This window comes from Piliocolobus tephrosceles, chromosome 14 (genome assembly GCF_002776525.5).
Source record: "Piliocolobus tephrosceles isolate RC106 chromosome 14, ASM277652v3, whole genome shotgun sequence".
Taxonomy (NCBI): Eukaryota; Metazoa; Chordata; class Mammalia; order Primates; family Cercopithecidae; genus Piliocolobus; species Piliocolobus tephrosceles.
Window position 1 is genome coordinate 3,474,004 of NC_045447.1, and position 14,678 is coordinate 3,488,681.

Here is a 14,678-nt window from a genome sequence, read left to right on the forward strand (position 1 = left end):
GAGATTCAGCTTCCTTTTTTTTTTTTTTGAGACGGAGTTTCACTCTTGTTGCCCAGGCTGGAGTGCAATGGCACGATCTCGGCTCACTGCAGCCTCCGCCTCCCAGGTTCAAGCGATTCTCTGCCTCAGTCTCCTGAGTAGCTGGGATTACAGGTGCCTGCCACCAGGCCTGGCTAATTTTTGTATTTTTAGTAGAGACGGGGTTTCACCATGTTGGCCAGGCTGGTCTCAAACTCTCGACCTCAGGTGATCTGCCCACCTTGGCCTCCCAAAGTGCTGGGATTATAGGTGTGAGCCTCTGTGCCCAGCCCAGATTCAGCTTCTTTGCAAACTCTAGAAGGGCTCTCTCCTTTAAGCCCAGCTCAGTTGTATACAGCTGGCTAGAATGATTGTTTCTAATGTACGTTACACTTACGGGGTCAGAAGGAAGGGGTGGCGGACAGGTGTCAAGGGCATGCCCTGCTCAGTGGACCCAGGGAGAAGATCCCAAGAGCCCAAGGGGAGACAGGAGCCTTGGTTAAGTTTTGCTAATGTCAATGTTAACACAAAACAAAAAAGGCCTCCCCGAGGGGCCGTCAGCCACTCCTGGCTGTTGAGGACAGAATATGAGCTCAGCCCTTTGCTGAGAAATAAGTTCCTGGCTCACATTTAGGAGAAATAATGACCATTTATGTTTCACTTTTTTAAAAAAGAAGGAAATCCACACTCCAGAGCAGCTCTTTCTGGTAGGCTTGTCTGGACCAGCCCATGGAGGAGACGCTATGTCCTAAGTGGGTCTCAGAGGCATGGAGCACCCACTGGCATCACCCCAGCGCCCTGTGTCTAGGAAGGCGGCCGGGGTGGCAGAGGGCAGCTGGAAGTACATGTGCAACTTTCTGAGCAGAGACGAGCAGCTTAATTCTTTTACCAGCCTCCGTCCAGAATAAGTCAGAGGGAGAAAAGCACATAATATGTAAAACCTTCTATCTTGTCTCCTTGAAAAGGCATTAGAGAAAAATATGCGAAGCTCAGAAGAAATGTTTTAATTTTTTCTATCAACAAAAGAGCAAAGCAATGTCCATTGATCAGGCAGCACGCGCCATGCAGAACACCAGTGAAGGTATAATTAAAAGAGGTTTCATCACAACGAACCAAAGAGAGACAAAGGGGATTTTTTCAAAGCAGGCATGGAGAATATATTCAACAGGGCACTCACAGACCCATTCCACGAGGGGACCTGCTTTTGCTGGTCCTGTAGAGATCCTGACCCCTAGAAACCTGGCTGCAGAGACCCTTGCAGTGACCCTGACATGCCCCCCAGTCTCCTTGGTGGGAAATGTTGCATCTGTGCCATTCATCCTTTAAGCTGGACAGAGCAGGTGGGCACTCAGAGAAGGAACACAGCGTGGTGATGAGGAAGTCGCCCGACGCTGCACGTCCCCAGATAGTCAAAGCCTGGATTCCCAAGCTTGCAGATGTGGGCCAGGTTACAGGCGTGCCTGCACCCTTTCCTGAAACACACCTTTAGGGAGCTGGGTCAAATTCCAAAGGGCTGATGGGACCAGAAAAATGATCCCATTTCTGATGAGGGCTTTTTCTCCCAACTGAAAACGCTGGAGTCCTTTCTGGTCTAGATGAAGTAGACTGTGATATGCATTTCTAAAGTGAAGGGCAAGGTCAACGGGGAGTCTTTGGCTGCAAAGACCATGTGCCCTGCGGCATGACCAGTTAGAGGCCACTTCCACCTGACTGGCGTTTGTCTTCTTTACTGTAAAGGGGACATCGCAGGCATCCTCCAGACCCCCTGGTTTGGAGCTGGAAGGGCCTGGGTAAACGCGGGTGGGGATGGTACGTGGCCCACAGCCGCCCTCTAGAAGTGCTGCAGCATCGAATGACTGAATGATACTGAGTAACAGGTAGACCCTTTGCCAGCACTTTCCCAATTAAAAGACGTATCCCTCAAGCTGGGTGGCACTCAGCATTATTCCAGAGGGAAAATAAGGCTGGATGCATGAGGCTTCAGTCTGACCAGGATAATCTGTGTATATCTTTAAATGTGGCCTTTTACCAAAGTTTCCAAAACCAGCCCACAGCCAGCACCTGCCTTCCGCCCACAGATGTCACAGGGCGCTGCCAGCCAGCATGACTGCTCTGCCCCGGCCCTGCCTCACAGCCTGGCTGAGTCAGCGGAAGGGTCCTAGATGGCACTGGGCAGCGAGGGCTGTGCCCACATGCAGGGTGTTCAGAGAGCCAGCCAGACATGTCCCCCAGCACCCAGGATACTCACAGTCTCGCCTCTCTGTCCAGGGTGCCCGGGGAGTCCATCCTTGCCTGGAGGGCCCTGAAGAAAAAAACCAAAGGAAAGGAGGTTCATTTGTGTCTGAGAAGCACCCACCTTTGAGATTTAATGCCACGTGGAGTGACCATTATTTCCATGGCTCCTGTCCCTGCACATCCTCTGAGAAGGACAATCACCCGGCAGGCAGGGGAACAGTGACAACAAATCTAAGGCTGCCCTTGGCACCTGCCCGTCATCTTACAAAATCCTCACAACTGCCCCAAGGGATGTGCTGTTGTCGCCCTCACCTCCCAAGGGAGAAACCGAGGCAGAAGAGGCCACTTGGCATCCCGAGGTCCAGCAGCAGGTGGCACAGGCGGCGCCAGGACCTGAGTCTGTCGGTTGCAAAGTCCAACCCCCTCCCCACCAGCCCCGCCATGCCTGCTGGATCAGAATCCCACTGCTAGATGGATGTTGATACTGGAGGAACTACGTCGCACCTGTCGTAAGGCGAAGTGTGTCCCCCAAAAGGACATGTCCCCCCCAGAACCTGTGCCTGTGACCTCACTTGGAAATGGGGTCTTTGCCAGTGTAACTGAATTAGGATGAAGCCAATCTAGATGGGTGTGGGCCCAGCCCAGTGACTGATGTCCTTAAACAAAAGAGATGTCCAGGCGTGGTGGCTCACGCCTGTAACCCCAGCAATCTGGGAGGCCGAGGCAGGCGGATCACCTGAGGTCAGGAGTTCGAGACCATCCTGGCCAACACGGTGAAACCCTGTCTCTACTAAAAATTAGCTGGGTGTGGTGGTGCACACCTGTAATCCCAGCTACTCTGGAGGCTAAGGCAGAAGAATGGCTTGAACCCAGGAGGCGGAGGTTGCAGTGAGCCGAGATCGTGCCACTGCACTCCAGCCTGGGCGACAGAGTGAGACTCTGTCTCAAGAAACAAAAAAAAAGAAAGAGATTAGAAGACAGAAAGGCACAGAAGGAAGTCCACGTGAAGATGGAGGCAGCGGCCAGGGTAAGTGTGCGCAGGCCACTGGGTGCCAAGGACTGGCAGCAGCTACCAGCGCCCCGGGAGAAGCCTGGGACCCCGTCTCCCCTAGAGCTTCCAGAAGGTGCCCGCTCTGACTGACCACTTTGGTCTCCAACTTCTGGCCTCCAGGGCTGTGAGAGAAGAGCCACACCCAGTTCTAAGCCACACCCAGTTCTAAGCCACACCCAGTTCCTGGTCATTTGTGATGGCGGCCCCACGGCACTAACACAGAATTCGGTGAGAAAATCACTTCAGTCTAAAGGAGAGAGGATCCCAGCGCGCAGCTCTCTCCAGCGCCCGCGGCCAGGCAATGGGACACAGTCACAGACTGCCCCGCAGTACCCTTGGGCGGAGGTCTCCCCCTCATCTGAGCAGCCAGAATTTCACCTCGGGCCTCCCTCCACCCACCGGCCACGGTGAGGAGCTCCCGGCAGACCTCGGAGAAAAGCAGGTGGTGTCGGAAGGGACAGGCAATGCTGGCCCAGCAAGGAAGCCATTACTTACAGGGGGGCCCTTTGGTCCAGGAAATCCCGTGGGTCCTTGGGGTCCATTGGGTCCCTGGGAACAGAGAAAGGCCAGTTTGAGGAAAAGAGGTCTCTTCCGAGCAGCTCCTGTGGCTGACGTGTCTGTGCCGGTGGCTCTCGGAATGCAGGTGTCATTTCTCGCCCCCCCATGGACTTTCCTCTATTATTCCAGCCCCTCCCTCACCCTGCCCCACCCTTGGGGGCAGGATGGAGCCTGGGACCCATTTCCTGTCATCTCGGCCATTCCCAAACCCCAAGACCAGGGCTGGGGTCGAGGTCCCTGATGTATGGAAGAGTTCACTCCCTGGGCGTGACCTACCTTGGGATCTTAGGAAAACCTTACCCTTCAGCAGGGTCTGAGGCTTCCCTGGCCCCAGCCCACCCCAGAACAAAGTGCAGGGGCCATTCGAGGCAGGCTCTGCCCTCGGAGACACCCCCGAAGGTTCCAGCTGCTTACCCGTTCACCAGGAGGGCCAGCTGGGCCGTCACCTCCGGAGTTGCCCTTGAGAAGGAAGGAGAGATGGGGAAAAGCTTATGATTGTTATTATTTGGATGAAAAGACTCTGGCCCATAATGTCATCAAAATGTCTGAGTCAAATATTGCCTGCGTGCACCCCTCAAGGTGGCCCTGACCGTCAGTAAGGGGCAGAAGGCATTGGCGCTGATCTGTGGCTACTAAAGCCTGCCTGTCCTCCACTTCTGCACGCTGCTGACCGCCCAGCCTGTCCCCCGCCTCTGCACGCAGCTGATCGCCCAGTGTCTACAGGGCTGGACATTTCCAGAGTACTCTCCTGAGTGGGACAAAGGCTGTGGCCCAGCCTCGAGCGCCTCGAAAAGTCATGCAGAGGCAGAACTAGGGCCACCCCCACATGACAGCTGCTGCTCTGAGTTCTCATACATGAGCCTCATGTCAGCTCACCGGGCATGAGAAGTGCCCCAGAGCTTGTTCCAGAGGAGTTCAGGGTAGCCTGTGGGTACATTCCGGTCAGCTGAGGGACAGGCCAGCTCGGCCCCTCAGCCACTGGAAGACTCATCCCAGCAGGAACCCGCTCTGGAGTGGCATCCTGGACAGGTAGGAGCAGCCCACCTGTTGGGTCTGTGTCCAGATTCTCCACCCAAGGAGTGGCTTCAATGTCCCTCAGTGGGAAGAATGTGCACGAAGCCGGCCTGGGCCTTTCCCTGCCAGAAAGTTCTGGTAGAGGCCTCTGCAGCTCTCAAACCCCTTTCAAGAGAGGAAAGAGGGCCTCCTGACCAGGGCGGGTGAGTCTGTGGTGGACCTGGCCCCTGCTGCTGTCTCTGGGGTCCCAGGTGTTGGGGCGAGGCCCTGCCCCTGCTCTGCTGGGGCCACATCTCATGACCATCGTTCTCAGTTACTTAATTAAATCTCATCGAAGGCATCCAGAGGCTGCTGGAGGGGACAAGCTTCTTCTTAAATACACCTAAGAAACGGTCCTGGTTTTGGTTTTTTTTTTTTTTTTTTTTTTTTAAATAAAAATGGTCACAGACACCCTCAGATGCTCCGTATCTCTGTAGCTTTGCAACTTGGCTTCATGCCACCCACCACCCAGGAGGCCAGAAACGTACCTTGGGGCCAGGTTTCCCAGTGATGCCCCGGGGGCCTCTTTCACCCCTTGGACCCTGGACAGATGGGAGAGAAGGAAAGTCAGCTCAAGTCCTGACTCACAGACACCGCCTTCCCCCAGCCCCCAGCACGTGCTCCCTAAACCATACTCCCGTGTCCCAGACATGCCCACAAGCTGAAAGGGCGGTTACCGTTGGGCCTCGCTGCCCCCGCGGTCCCGGCTTTCCAGGGGTCCCCTAGAATCAGAGAAGGGGCTGGTCAGTCACTCTCTAAATGCCCGGCCCTGCTTAGGTGGCAGCTCTCTCCCGGGTTATTGAGAGACTCTGAATTCAGAGCAGGCTAGGAGGAACGCGGGCCTCCCTGCCACCCACCTTTTCCGTGTTTTAATAGGAGATTTATCAGGGCGAGACGCTCACCGCACACCCGACACACAGAGCTTTGCTCTTCTGCACAAGTCCTGCTGAAATCCAATTTTCCTCCTGCAGTCTGATGGATGTTTATACTATTATCTGGTTTCTTTCCTTAGAGCACCACCACATCCTTCCTCCTCCTTCCTCCCTCCTTCCCCTCCTCCTCATCTCTCTCTCTCTCTCTCTCTGTCCTCAGCAGGGAGGGAAATCATTATTGCAAGAAAAGAGAAGAAAGTCAACCCCTTTCATACATAATTTACTTTTGCTACAGTTAAGAATATTAGCCATTAAATTTTCAACAGGCTCTGCAGACGTGCAAACTTGCAATTTAATATATAAATCATATATCCAAGAGTCATCGGCTTCTCCTCTAATAGAATTTATACTCTTTTTTCTGTTGCTGTTTTGCATTTTCCAAACCACAGAAAACAAATGCAGTGCAAAGATATCAGAGCTGGAAGATGCAGAAAATCTACAGTGCACGGAAGCCAGGGGCTGAACGTGCACCACCCCCTACATCCCCACCGGGTCCCAACTCAGCTTCCTGAACTTGACTGGTTTCTTTTTTTCTTTCTTTCTTTTTTTTTTTTTTTTGGAGACAGAGTCTCACCCTGCCACCAGGCTGGAGTGAATGCAGTGGTGTGATCTCGGCTGACTGCAACCTCTGCCTCCCAGGTTCAAGCGCTTCTCCTGCCTCAGCCTCCCGAGTAGCCAGGACTACAGGCACACGCCACCATGCCTGGCTAATTTTAGTAGAGACGGGGTTTCACCATGTTGGCCAGGATGGTCTCGATCTCTTGACCTCGTGATTCACCCGCCTCAGCCTCCCAAAGTGCTGGGATACAGTTGTGAGCCACCACGCCCGGCTGATCTTGACTGGTTTCTGATGCTCCACCCAAGGTGGCTCTGTATGGCTGGAGGCCACCTGAGAAGTTTCCTCTCATCATCTTTCATTCATTTGCTGCCAGAGTCAAAACTGCTTCCTAGAGCCTCCCATTTTGAAATGCATTTAATAAAACCATTTATGATGATGAGTTAATTATGTAGCTTTTTAACAATGCGCTCCCGTTCCAGTTCTTCAATTACTATGGTGATATCCTTTGGCTTCAAATAAATATTTGCATATGAAAATTAACGAAACATCTGCTTTCTTCCAGTGACAGGCATTCTACAGGCAAGGACGCCCACGGCCAACCTGGTTCCTCCCGGCATTTAGGTGCGAATGAGCTCCCGCTGCCAGGTTGACACATTCCCATACTCCCCCAGAATGAAAACCCTCTACCCTAAAACAGTCCCACGATGACCTGGACCACAGGTTTAATCCTGCAACACAAACGACTGCAACCCAAGGCACAGGCGCGAGGGCCCTGGCAGGGAGCACAATACCCGCTCAGCCAAATCACCATCTGGCGCTCCCAGCAGGCGTCTTGCTCATCTGTTTTCTTTATAAACTAATTCAAGCCAAAGAATTTCGAGTCCCTGTGACTGGAGCTGTGGAACAGAATGTATCCCCTAGTCCCTTTAACCTTCCTTCTCCCTGGCAAATTGCTTGTGGGCACCTGTCTTCTTGCCCTTAGGAAAGAGTGGACAGTCCCACTAATGGCCGTGCTGGGAAGCCAAACACAGTTTGAGAGGGGACCTTCTGCTGGAGAAGCCAAACACAGCTAGGAGAGGCCTTCCACTGGTGGGCAGGTGCATCTGAAGGGCGGGTCTTCCCCCTTCCTGGGAAGGGGCTCCTGGGATCCCTCCTTGGCCCAAGGACCAAGGGGCAAAGCAGCACTTTGCTCACACCCACTCCTCTTCCTTTGGCTTCAACTGGCTTGACATAGCAGCTTATGTTCCCGCCATTTCCATGTCTGGCCCATAGTCAAGGTGTCAAGGTCCACAGACCAACACTAGCTCTGCAGAAGGTAGGACCAGGCAGACAGAGGGCAGGCAGCCCTCATATGGAAGGCAGACATACACACACACGCACACACATACACTTGCATAAACACACACACATGCACACACAGGCACATACGCGCACACATATGCACATACACACACATGCATGCACGCATGCAGACACTCAGGCCTGGCATCCCAGCACCTAGAAGCATCCGTCTGGCCAGAATATCCAAGATCTTTTAAAAGACCTCTCTGGGCCAGGCATGGAGACTCAACTCACGCCTATAATCCCAGCACTTCAGGAGGCTGAGGCGGGCGGATCACTTGAGGTCAGGAGTTTGAAATTGGCCCGGTCAACATGGCGAAACCTTGTCTCTACTGAAAATTTAAAAATTAGCCAGGTATGGTGGCGCACACCTGTAATCTCAGCTATTTAGGAGGCTGAGGCAGGAGAATCGCTTGACCCTGGGAGGTGGAGGTTGCAGTGAGCCGAGATTGCACCATTGTACTCCAGCCTGGGTGACAGAGTGAGACTCCGTCTCAAAAAAATAAAATAAATGAATAAAATACCTCTCTGGATGAGCACAGACATCCCACTGGCTTTCCCCTCACATCCTTGGAATGGTCCCCTTCCCATTCCTGCCCCACACTGGGATCAGAGCTGTTTCAAACAGCCTTCAGTGCCACTTCCCCTGGCTACAAACTTCGGTGCCACTCCCTCTGGCTACAACCTTCGGTGCCACTCCCTCCCTGTGTGGCTACAACCTTCAGTAGGTCCCAGTGCCTTGGGATAAAGAACTTTCCCCCAAGCAGCTGGCCGCCCCAGCAGGCTCTGCAGCCCACAGCCCACTCACGTCTCCCTTGCTAGGCTCGGCCCTGTGCCAGCCCCTGCCTCCTCATCTCCTGACCCCATAGCTCTGCCTGCTTTCCATACCTCACCTATCCACTTCTGTCCCTCCTACAGGGCTCAGCAAAAATGCCACTGCTCCAGGAGGCCTCCCTGTACCTTCTGGGTCAGACTCTGGTGCCTATGACCTTTCCCTGACTCACCCTTGTCCTTCATCGTCACAGCCACCACTCCTGACTGCTGCTCACTAGGTGGTGTTCTTCTCTGGATGCCAGAGGAATGTCTGGTTTGACCACCAGAGTCCCCAGAGCCTAGCAGAGCACCCAGCGCGTAGAAAGGACCTGTGATGCATGTGCTATTTAAGTGAATGGACTGCCCCGAAGACTACCAAGTCCAAAGCCCAAGGCAAAAGAAGGGCGGCCAAGGGTGAAACCCAGGAGGCAGCGTCTGTTCACCAAGGCGCAGAAGACAAGCCAGCACCCACAGGCTTCTGGGTAACCTGAGTGAGGCTTCTGCAGTCAACCAAAGAGGAAGGGTCCCTTTGCAAGGACAGCCCAGCCCCCAGCTTCCTGTTGGGCTTCCCTGTTCAGGAAGCCCAACCTACTAGACCAGAGGGCACCCACACTCTCCGTCATTCCCTAAACTTGGCACAAAGCATCAACCCTGTCCAGAAAGCCGGGCAGTGCTGCCGGCGTCATTCTGCAGTGACAATGCCACCGAAGGCTCACAGGGGTAAAGACTATGCTCAGCATCCTGAATGGGAGGCTCTGAAGAGCTGTGATGGCAAAGATGAAGGAGTCCAGGGCTCCAACTCACATGCTTGAACCACCACCACCACGGCTCAGGGGGAAGCAAACAGCCTCGCCCTTTTGGCCTGAGGTCTGTGTTGTGGGTTCATCTGGTTCATCACTGCACCAGATGCAGTGGTGAACAAAATGTCCCTGGGCAGGGTCAGACACCCAGAGGCTACAGAAAGGTTGTGAGTGGCTCCCATGTGTGAGTGGGGCGTGTGGTGCCTGGCAGGTCTGGGCTTGAGTCAGGTTTGTGTTATGTCTGGTGACCCACAGTGCCGATGCCCAGGACATCTGGAGCACCCATCTCAGCTCCTGGGCTCGGGGATGGGGAGGCTGAGACGCATGAGGGGCAGAGCCCCAGTCAGGAGCATGGGAGTGAGCAAGGGCTCCAGGTGCTCCAAGAGGTCCCTGGTCCAACATGGTCCTCCATGGAAAGGGCTTGTGGTCACATATCCCATGACCAGCTGCAGAAGGACATTTCTTCCCCCAGACACTCTCACTACAGTGCAGGGTGAAAGGCCCCCCAGCACAGGAGCAGTGTACCGGGGTACCCCACATTCCCCATGCTTCTCAGAGTGGTACCTAAGAGTATTTCAGAAGACAGTGTATCCCCAAAGGCACTAGCCAGGTCTCCAGAGGAAGAATGACAGCTAGATAGTGACAAATGGAAAGGTGGATGGGTTGGATAGATACAGACAGAGATAGACAGATAATAGAAGATGGATGGATGGATGGATGAATGGGTGAGTAGATGGATGGATGGGTGGGTGGATGGGTGGATGGATGATGGATGGATGGATGGATGGATGGATGGATGGATGGACAGATGGGTGGGTGGGTGGATGGGTGGATGGATGATGGATGGATGGACGGATGGACGGATGGACAGATAGATGGGTGGGTGGATGGGTGGGTGGGAGGGTGGAGAGGTGGATGGATGACGGATGGACAGATGGATGGATGGATAGATGGGTGGGTGGATGGATGATAGATGGATGGATGGATGGACGGATAGATGGGTGGGTGGGTAGACGGGTGGATGGATGATGGATGGACAGATGGATGGATGGACGGATAGATGGGTGGGTGGATGGATGATGGATGGATGGATGGACGGATAGATGGGTGGGTGGGTGGACGGGTGGATGATGGATGGATGGACAGATGGATGGATGGATAGATGGGTGGGTGGATGGGTGGATGGATAGATGGGTGGATGGATGGACGGGTAGAAGTACAGAGACAGAGAAGGGTGTAGATGGAAATAATAGTCTCCTCAGGTCTGTGCTGTCAACTTACACTCAGAACAGTCTTCCTTTTCCTATTTTGTGAATCTGACAGAACACATTTGTTTGCTCACAAGGTTTTGGCCAGGAGGGACGGGCCCAAGAGGGAGCTGCAACCCTGTAGCTCTGTCTGCCCTGGGAGAGCAGGATGGTGCATAGGAGGATGGGCTGGGCGGGGCCGCAGGATTGCGGCTGGGGCTACGAGGCAGGTGTGAGCTCTGCCATCTTTTGGGCAGTGGGTCCCCTGGGCCTGCTCTGCAGACACTGTCCTGCATGTACACCACAGACTGGCCTCTGTCCCCCCCATATGCCACGTGGACAAGGCCAGCTCAGAGTCCAAGGCCTGAGGACCATTTCTCTCCTGTTTCCCCAAGTGGCGATGCTCAGGCACTGTGATTTCACTAACAAGCATCCAGGGCAGCTCCTTCAGGGAGGCCTGGGCCAGCGGGGGCTCCAGAAGGTGTGGGGAGAACACAGCTCCCTCAGCCCGGCCCTCGGTTCCTTTGTTGAGGGTGAGAACAAAAGAGACTCGAACCACACTGCAACCTGGTGGGTGTTCATGACAATGGCAGCTCGCTAACCCTGTTCAAGTTAATGTTAATTTAAATGGCTTTAAATTTGGACAACGGTAGGTAGCAGGACATTTTTAAAAGGAAAAAACAATCTCCTTTTTCCCTTCCTTTTAAAATTAGCTTGGAGGAAAAGTCCACTTGGGTAGAGGAGAAGAATCTGATTTTCAGAATGACCTGAAAGAGCCTTCTGGATTGCGGCGCTAATCAGAAAGCTCCATTTTCTCAACATACTTCCCTCCTGCCTCTGCCCCGTCCTATCACATACCTGCCTAGCCCAATGTCTGGAAAGTGACACCAGGGCTTGGTGCTAAAGGTCAAGAGCTTAAGGCCAGCCATTCAGGAGAGCAGTTTCAGAAGCAAAAGGGGTGACAAATAAACAGGCCATCAGCTGGAGAACCAACCCGCTATGCACCGAGGCAGCCGAACAAGCTGCCTGCCCAGGGGCCAGGCTGTCCTTACCCTGCCGCCCTTCTCTCCATTGGCACCAGGAAATCCAGGGAATCCAATAGAGCCCTGAAAGAGAGTTTAAGGAGGAGGCATAAGAGCTGGGCCAGGAATGAGTCATGCTGCATGGGCAGCCTGGGGGACCGCCTGCATGCCAGTGCACAGCCTCTGCCCCAGACTCCACCTGCCCACCCACCTACCTGTCTACCTACCTGCCCACCTATCCACCCACTCATCCATCCACCTGTCTACCCACCCACCCACTCATCTGCCTGTCTACCCACCTACCCATTCATCCATCTACCTGTCTACCCACCCACCCACCCATTCATCTATCTGCCTGTTTATCCACCCACCCACTCATCCATCTGCCTGTCTACCTATCCACCCAGGCCTCCATTCATCCACCTGTCTACCCACCCATCCACCATCTACCTGTCTACTCATCTGCCCACCCATCCATCCACCTGTCTACCCACCCACCCACCCACCCATTCATCCACCTGTTTACCCACTGGCCCACCTATCTGTCTATCCATCTATCTGTCTATCCATCTACCTGTCTACCTACCCACCCACCCACCTACCCATTCATCCGCCTACCTACCCACCCGCCCCTCCATTCACAACTGTCTACCCACCTGCCCACACATCCATTCACCCACCTATTCACCCACTGGCTACCTATGTATCCATCTACCTGCCTACATACTCACCCACCCACCTAACCATTCATTCATTTGCCTGTCTACCTATCCACCTACCCCTCCATTCATCTATCTGTCTACTTACCTGCTCACCCATCCATTCATCCACCTCTCTGCCCAGCAGCCCACCTATGTGAATATCCATGTGTCTACCTACCCACCTACCCATTCATCCATTTGCCTGTCTACCTATACACCCACCCCTCCATTCATCCACCTGTCAACTTACCTGCCCACCCATCCATCCATCTACGTATCTACCCACCTGCCCACCCATCCTTTCATCCACCTCTCTTCCCACCAACCCACCTATCTGTCTATCCATCTACCTACACACCCACCCACCTACCCATTCATCCATCTGCCTGTCTACCTATCCACACCCCTCCACTCACCCACCCACCTATCCCTTCTATCCATCCTCTCTACTCAATAAATATTTCCTAAGCATTTCACAGGCTTCAGTTCTAGAAACCCAAATGGAGTTTTCATCATGCTCCCTCCCCCGCCACCATCCCCCACGCGCCCGTGTCCATAGGAGGGTGGCTGGTGTTTGGGAGAAAGGGACACACACTGCTGAGCTGAACTGAGGTGAGACATGAACATCGCACTGTGACATTGTGTTTTCTGTGCCTCGTGCATGTTGTGTTGGCGTCCCACAATCCCTCTAAATAAAGCACAGCAGCTTGCAGAGTTGGGAATGAATGCAAATTTATGCACTGACTGTAGCATCTACCAGCTCTTTAATTCTAGAAGTCTGCAAGGTGCACACAGACCAGAGATGGATTTAGGGACTCTGACCTGGTGAATATCCAAACACCCACGCAAGAAGCATCACCGCAGTGAGGCCGCTCAGCTGTCCGCAGGGTTGGCGCTGGCCACTGTCTTTGGCAGGTCTCTATTTGTCTGGCTTAAAATCCTGTCCTGAATGCACACTTGTATCCACGAAGAGCTCATACATGTCCAAACCTTGTATTTCTCACAGGGGACTGTGTTCAGCCAACCTACTCATACACCCACCTGCCAATCCAGGCAGGGGGTGGGACCCAGGAAACTTCAGTGCAGGTGACACAGAGCTCAGTTCAGAAACCAGGTCACTGTACTGATGGCTACTTCTAGTCTCTGCCCAGGAACACGTGCCATTCCTTTCCAAAAAGTTGCCTGGACTTGATTTAGACCACCCATCTCTCCCAAACTTCTCCTCTTCTCTCCATTCCCAGATGGATTTGTATTAACAGAGAGGAAAGTGCCCATCAGCCCCTTTGACCACATTCGGGTGATGATGCTGCGGTCAGCAGCTACATCACACCCACGTTCAATGAGCCACTGTTAAATCCTAAATGAAATTCCTGTTTCACAGCAAGCTCTCTTGCATGTGGGGTGTGCGTCTACACACCTGTGGCAGGGGGCTTCACATTCCACAGGAAGGACTGATAGGAGCATTTCCTTAATGAGAATGGAAATACCTGGAGGGAAGCCCCAGGCCACCACGCCCATCCTCCTATTAACAAGACTGCTCCAGTGAGACCGAAAAGGTACCGAGGCTAAAAGGAGGTGCCTCGGGCACAGGCAGATCTGAGAAAGACGATCCAGCTTCAGCTGTTAATTATGTCTCCAGTGCAGGCAGCTGGTTATTCTTTAAGGAAGAACCATGAATAATAAAATGTGAGATTTGAAAAAAAAAAATAACGTTTTCAATGATTTCCAAAGCCTCAAGGAGCTGTTTCACTTAAACCTGAACACGATTTCACATAAGAAAGGTTTCCTTTTTCTTTTATACTCCATTATGAGCAAATAGCCTTCAAATCGCCAGTGCAGTGGAGTTGAGAGGCGACTGTCCCACGGATTCTGGGTATGGACAACCCGAGGGACAAGGGCCACCAGCCAAGCAACAGGTGCAGAAGACTGCAGGACACTCCAGGAGAACCCCATAAGGATCCCAGGTGCCTGTGCCGCCTGGGACAGAAGACTTATCGCCCAAAAGCCTCCTTTCAACTCAGCAAATTAATGCAGAAGGCAGTGAACATGGTGGAGGTTGAGAGCCACAGTGTCACACACGCCCCCAAGGATGGGGAGCAGATGAACCTGTGCAGGGTTAGGAGGACCGCTGGAGCATCCCTCCACCTGTCCCGGGACACCTAACACGGCCGGATGCGAGGTGAGGAGACCTGACGGTACAACCCTCCGCCTGCGCCGGGATACCTAACACAGTCAGAAGTTACCGTCTGAACATCCCTCCGCCTGCACCGGGGCACCTAACACGGCCGGAAGTTACCGTGGGAACATCCCTCTGCCTGCACCGGGGCACCTAACACGGCCGGAAGTTA

At 53.5% G+C, this 14,678-nt stretch overlaps 1 protein-coding gene across 2 annotated transcripts in view; it reads right to left on the reverse strand.

Annotated features, from left to right (window-relative positions):
* The window catches only part of COL5A1 (collagen type V alpha 1 chain), a 202,711-nt gene that overhangs the window by 45,420 nt on the left and 142,613 nt on the right, over positions 1-14,678 (reverse strand). For both annotated transcript variants that reach the window (XM_023188991.3, XM_023188994.2), the window contains exons 32-37: positions 11,660-11,713; positions 5,593-5,637; positions 5,404-5,457; positions 4,277-4,321; positions 3,800-3,853; positions 2,267-2,320 (exon numbers count right to left, since the gene is read on the reverse strand). In XM_023188991.3, coding sequence (XP_023044759.1) covers positions 2,267-2,320; positions 3,800-3,853; positions 4,277-4,321; positions 5,404-5,457; positions 5,593-5,637; positions 11,660-11,713 — 306 coding nt within the window. The remainder of the gene's footprint in view (positions 1-2,266; positions 2,321-3,799; positions 3,854-4,276; positions 4,322-5,403; positions 5,458-5,592; positions 5,638-11,659; positions 11,714-14,678) is intronic.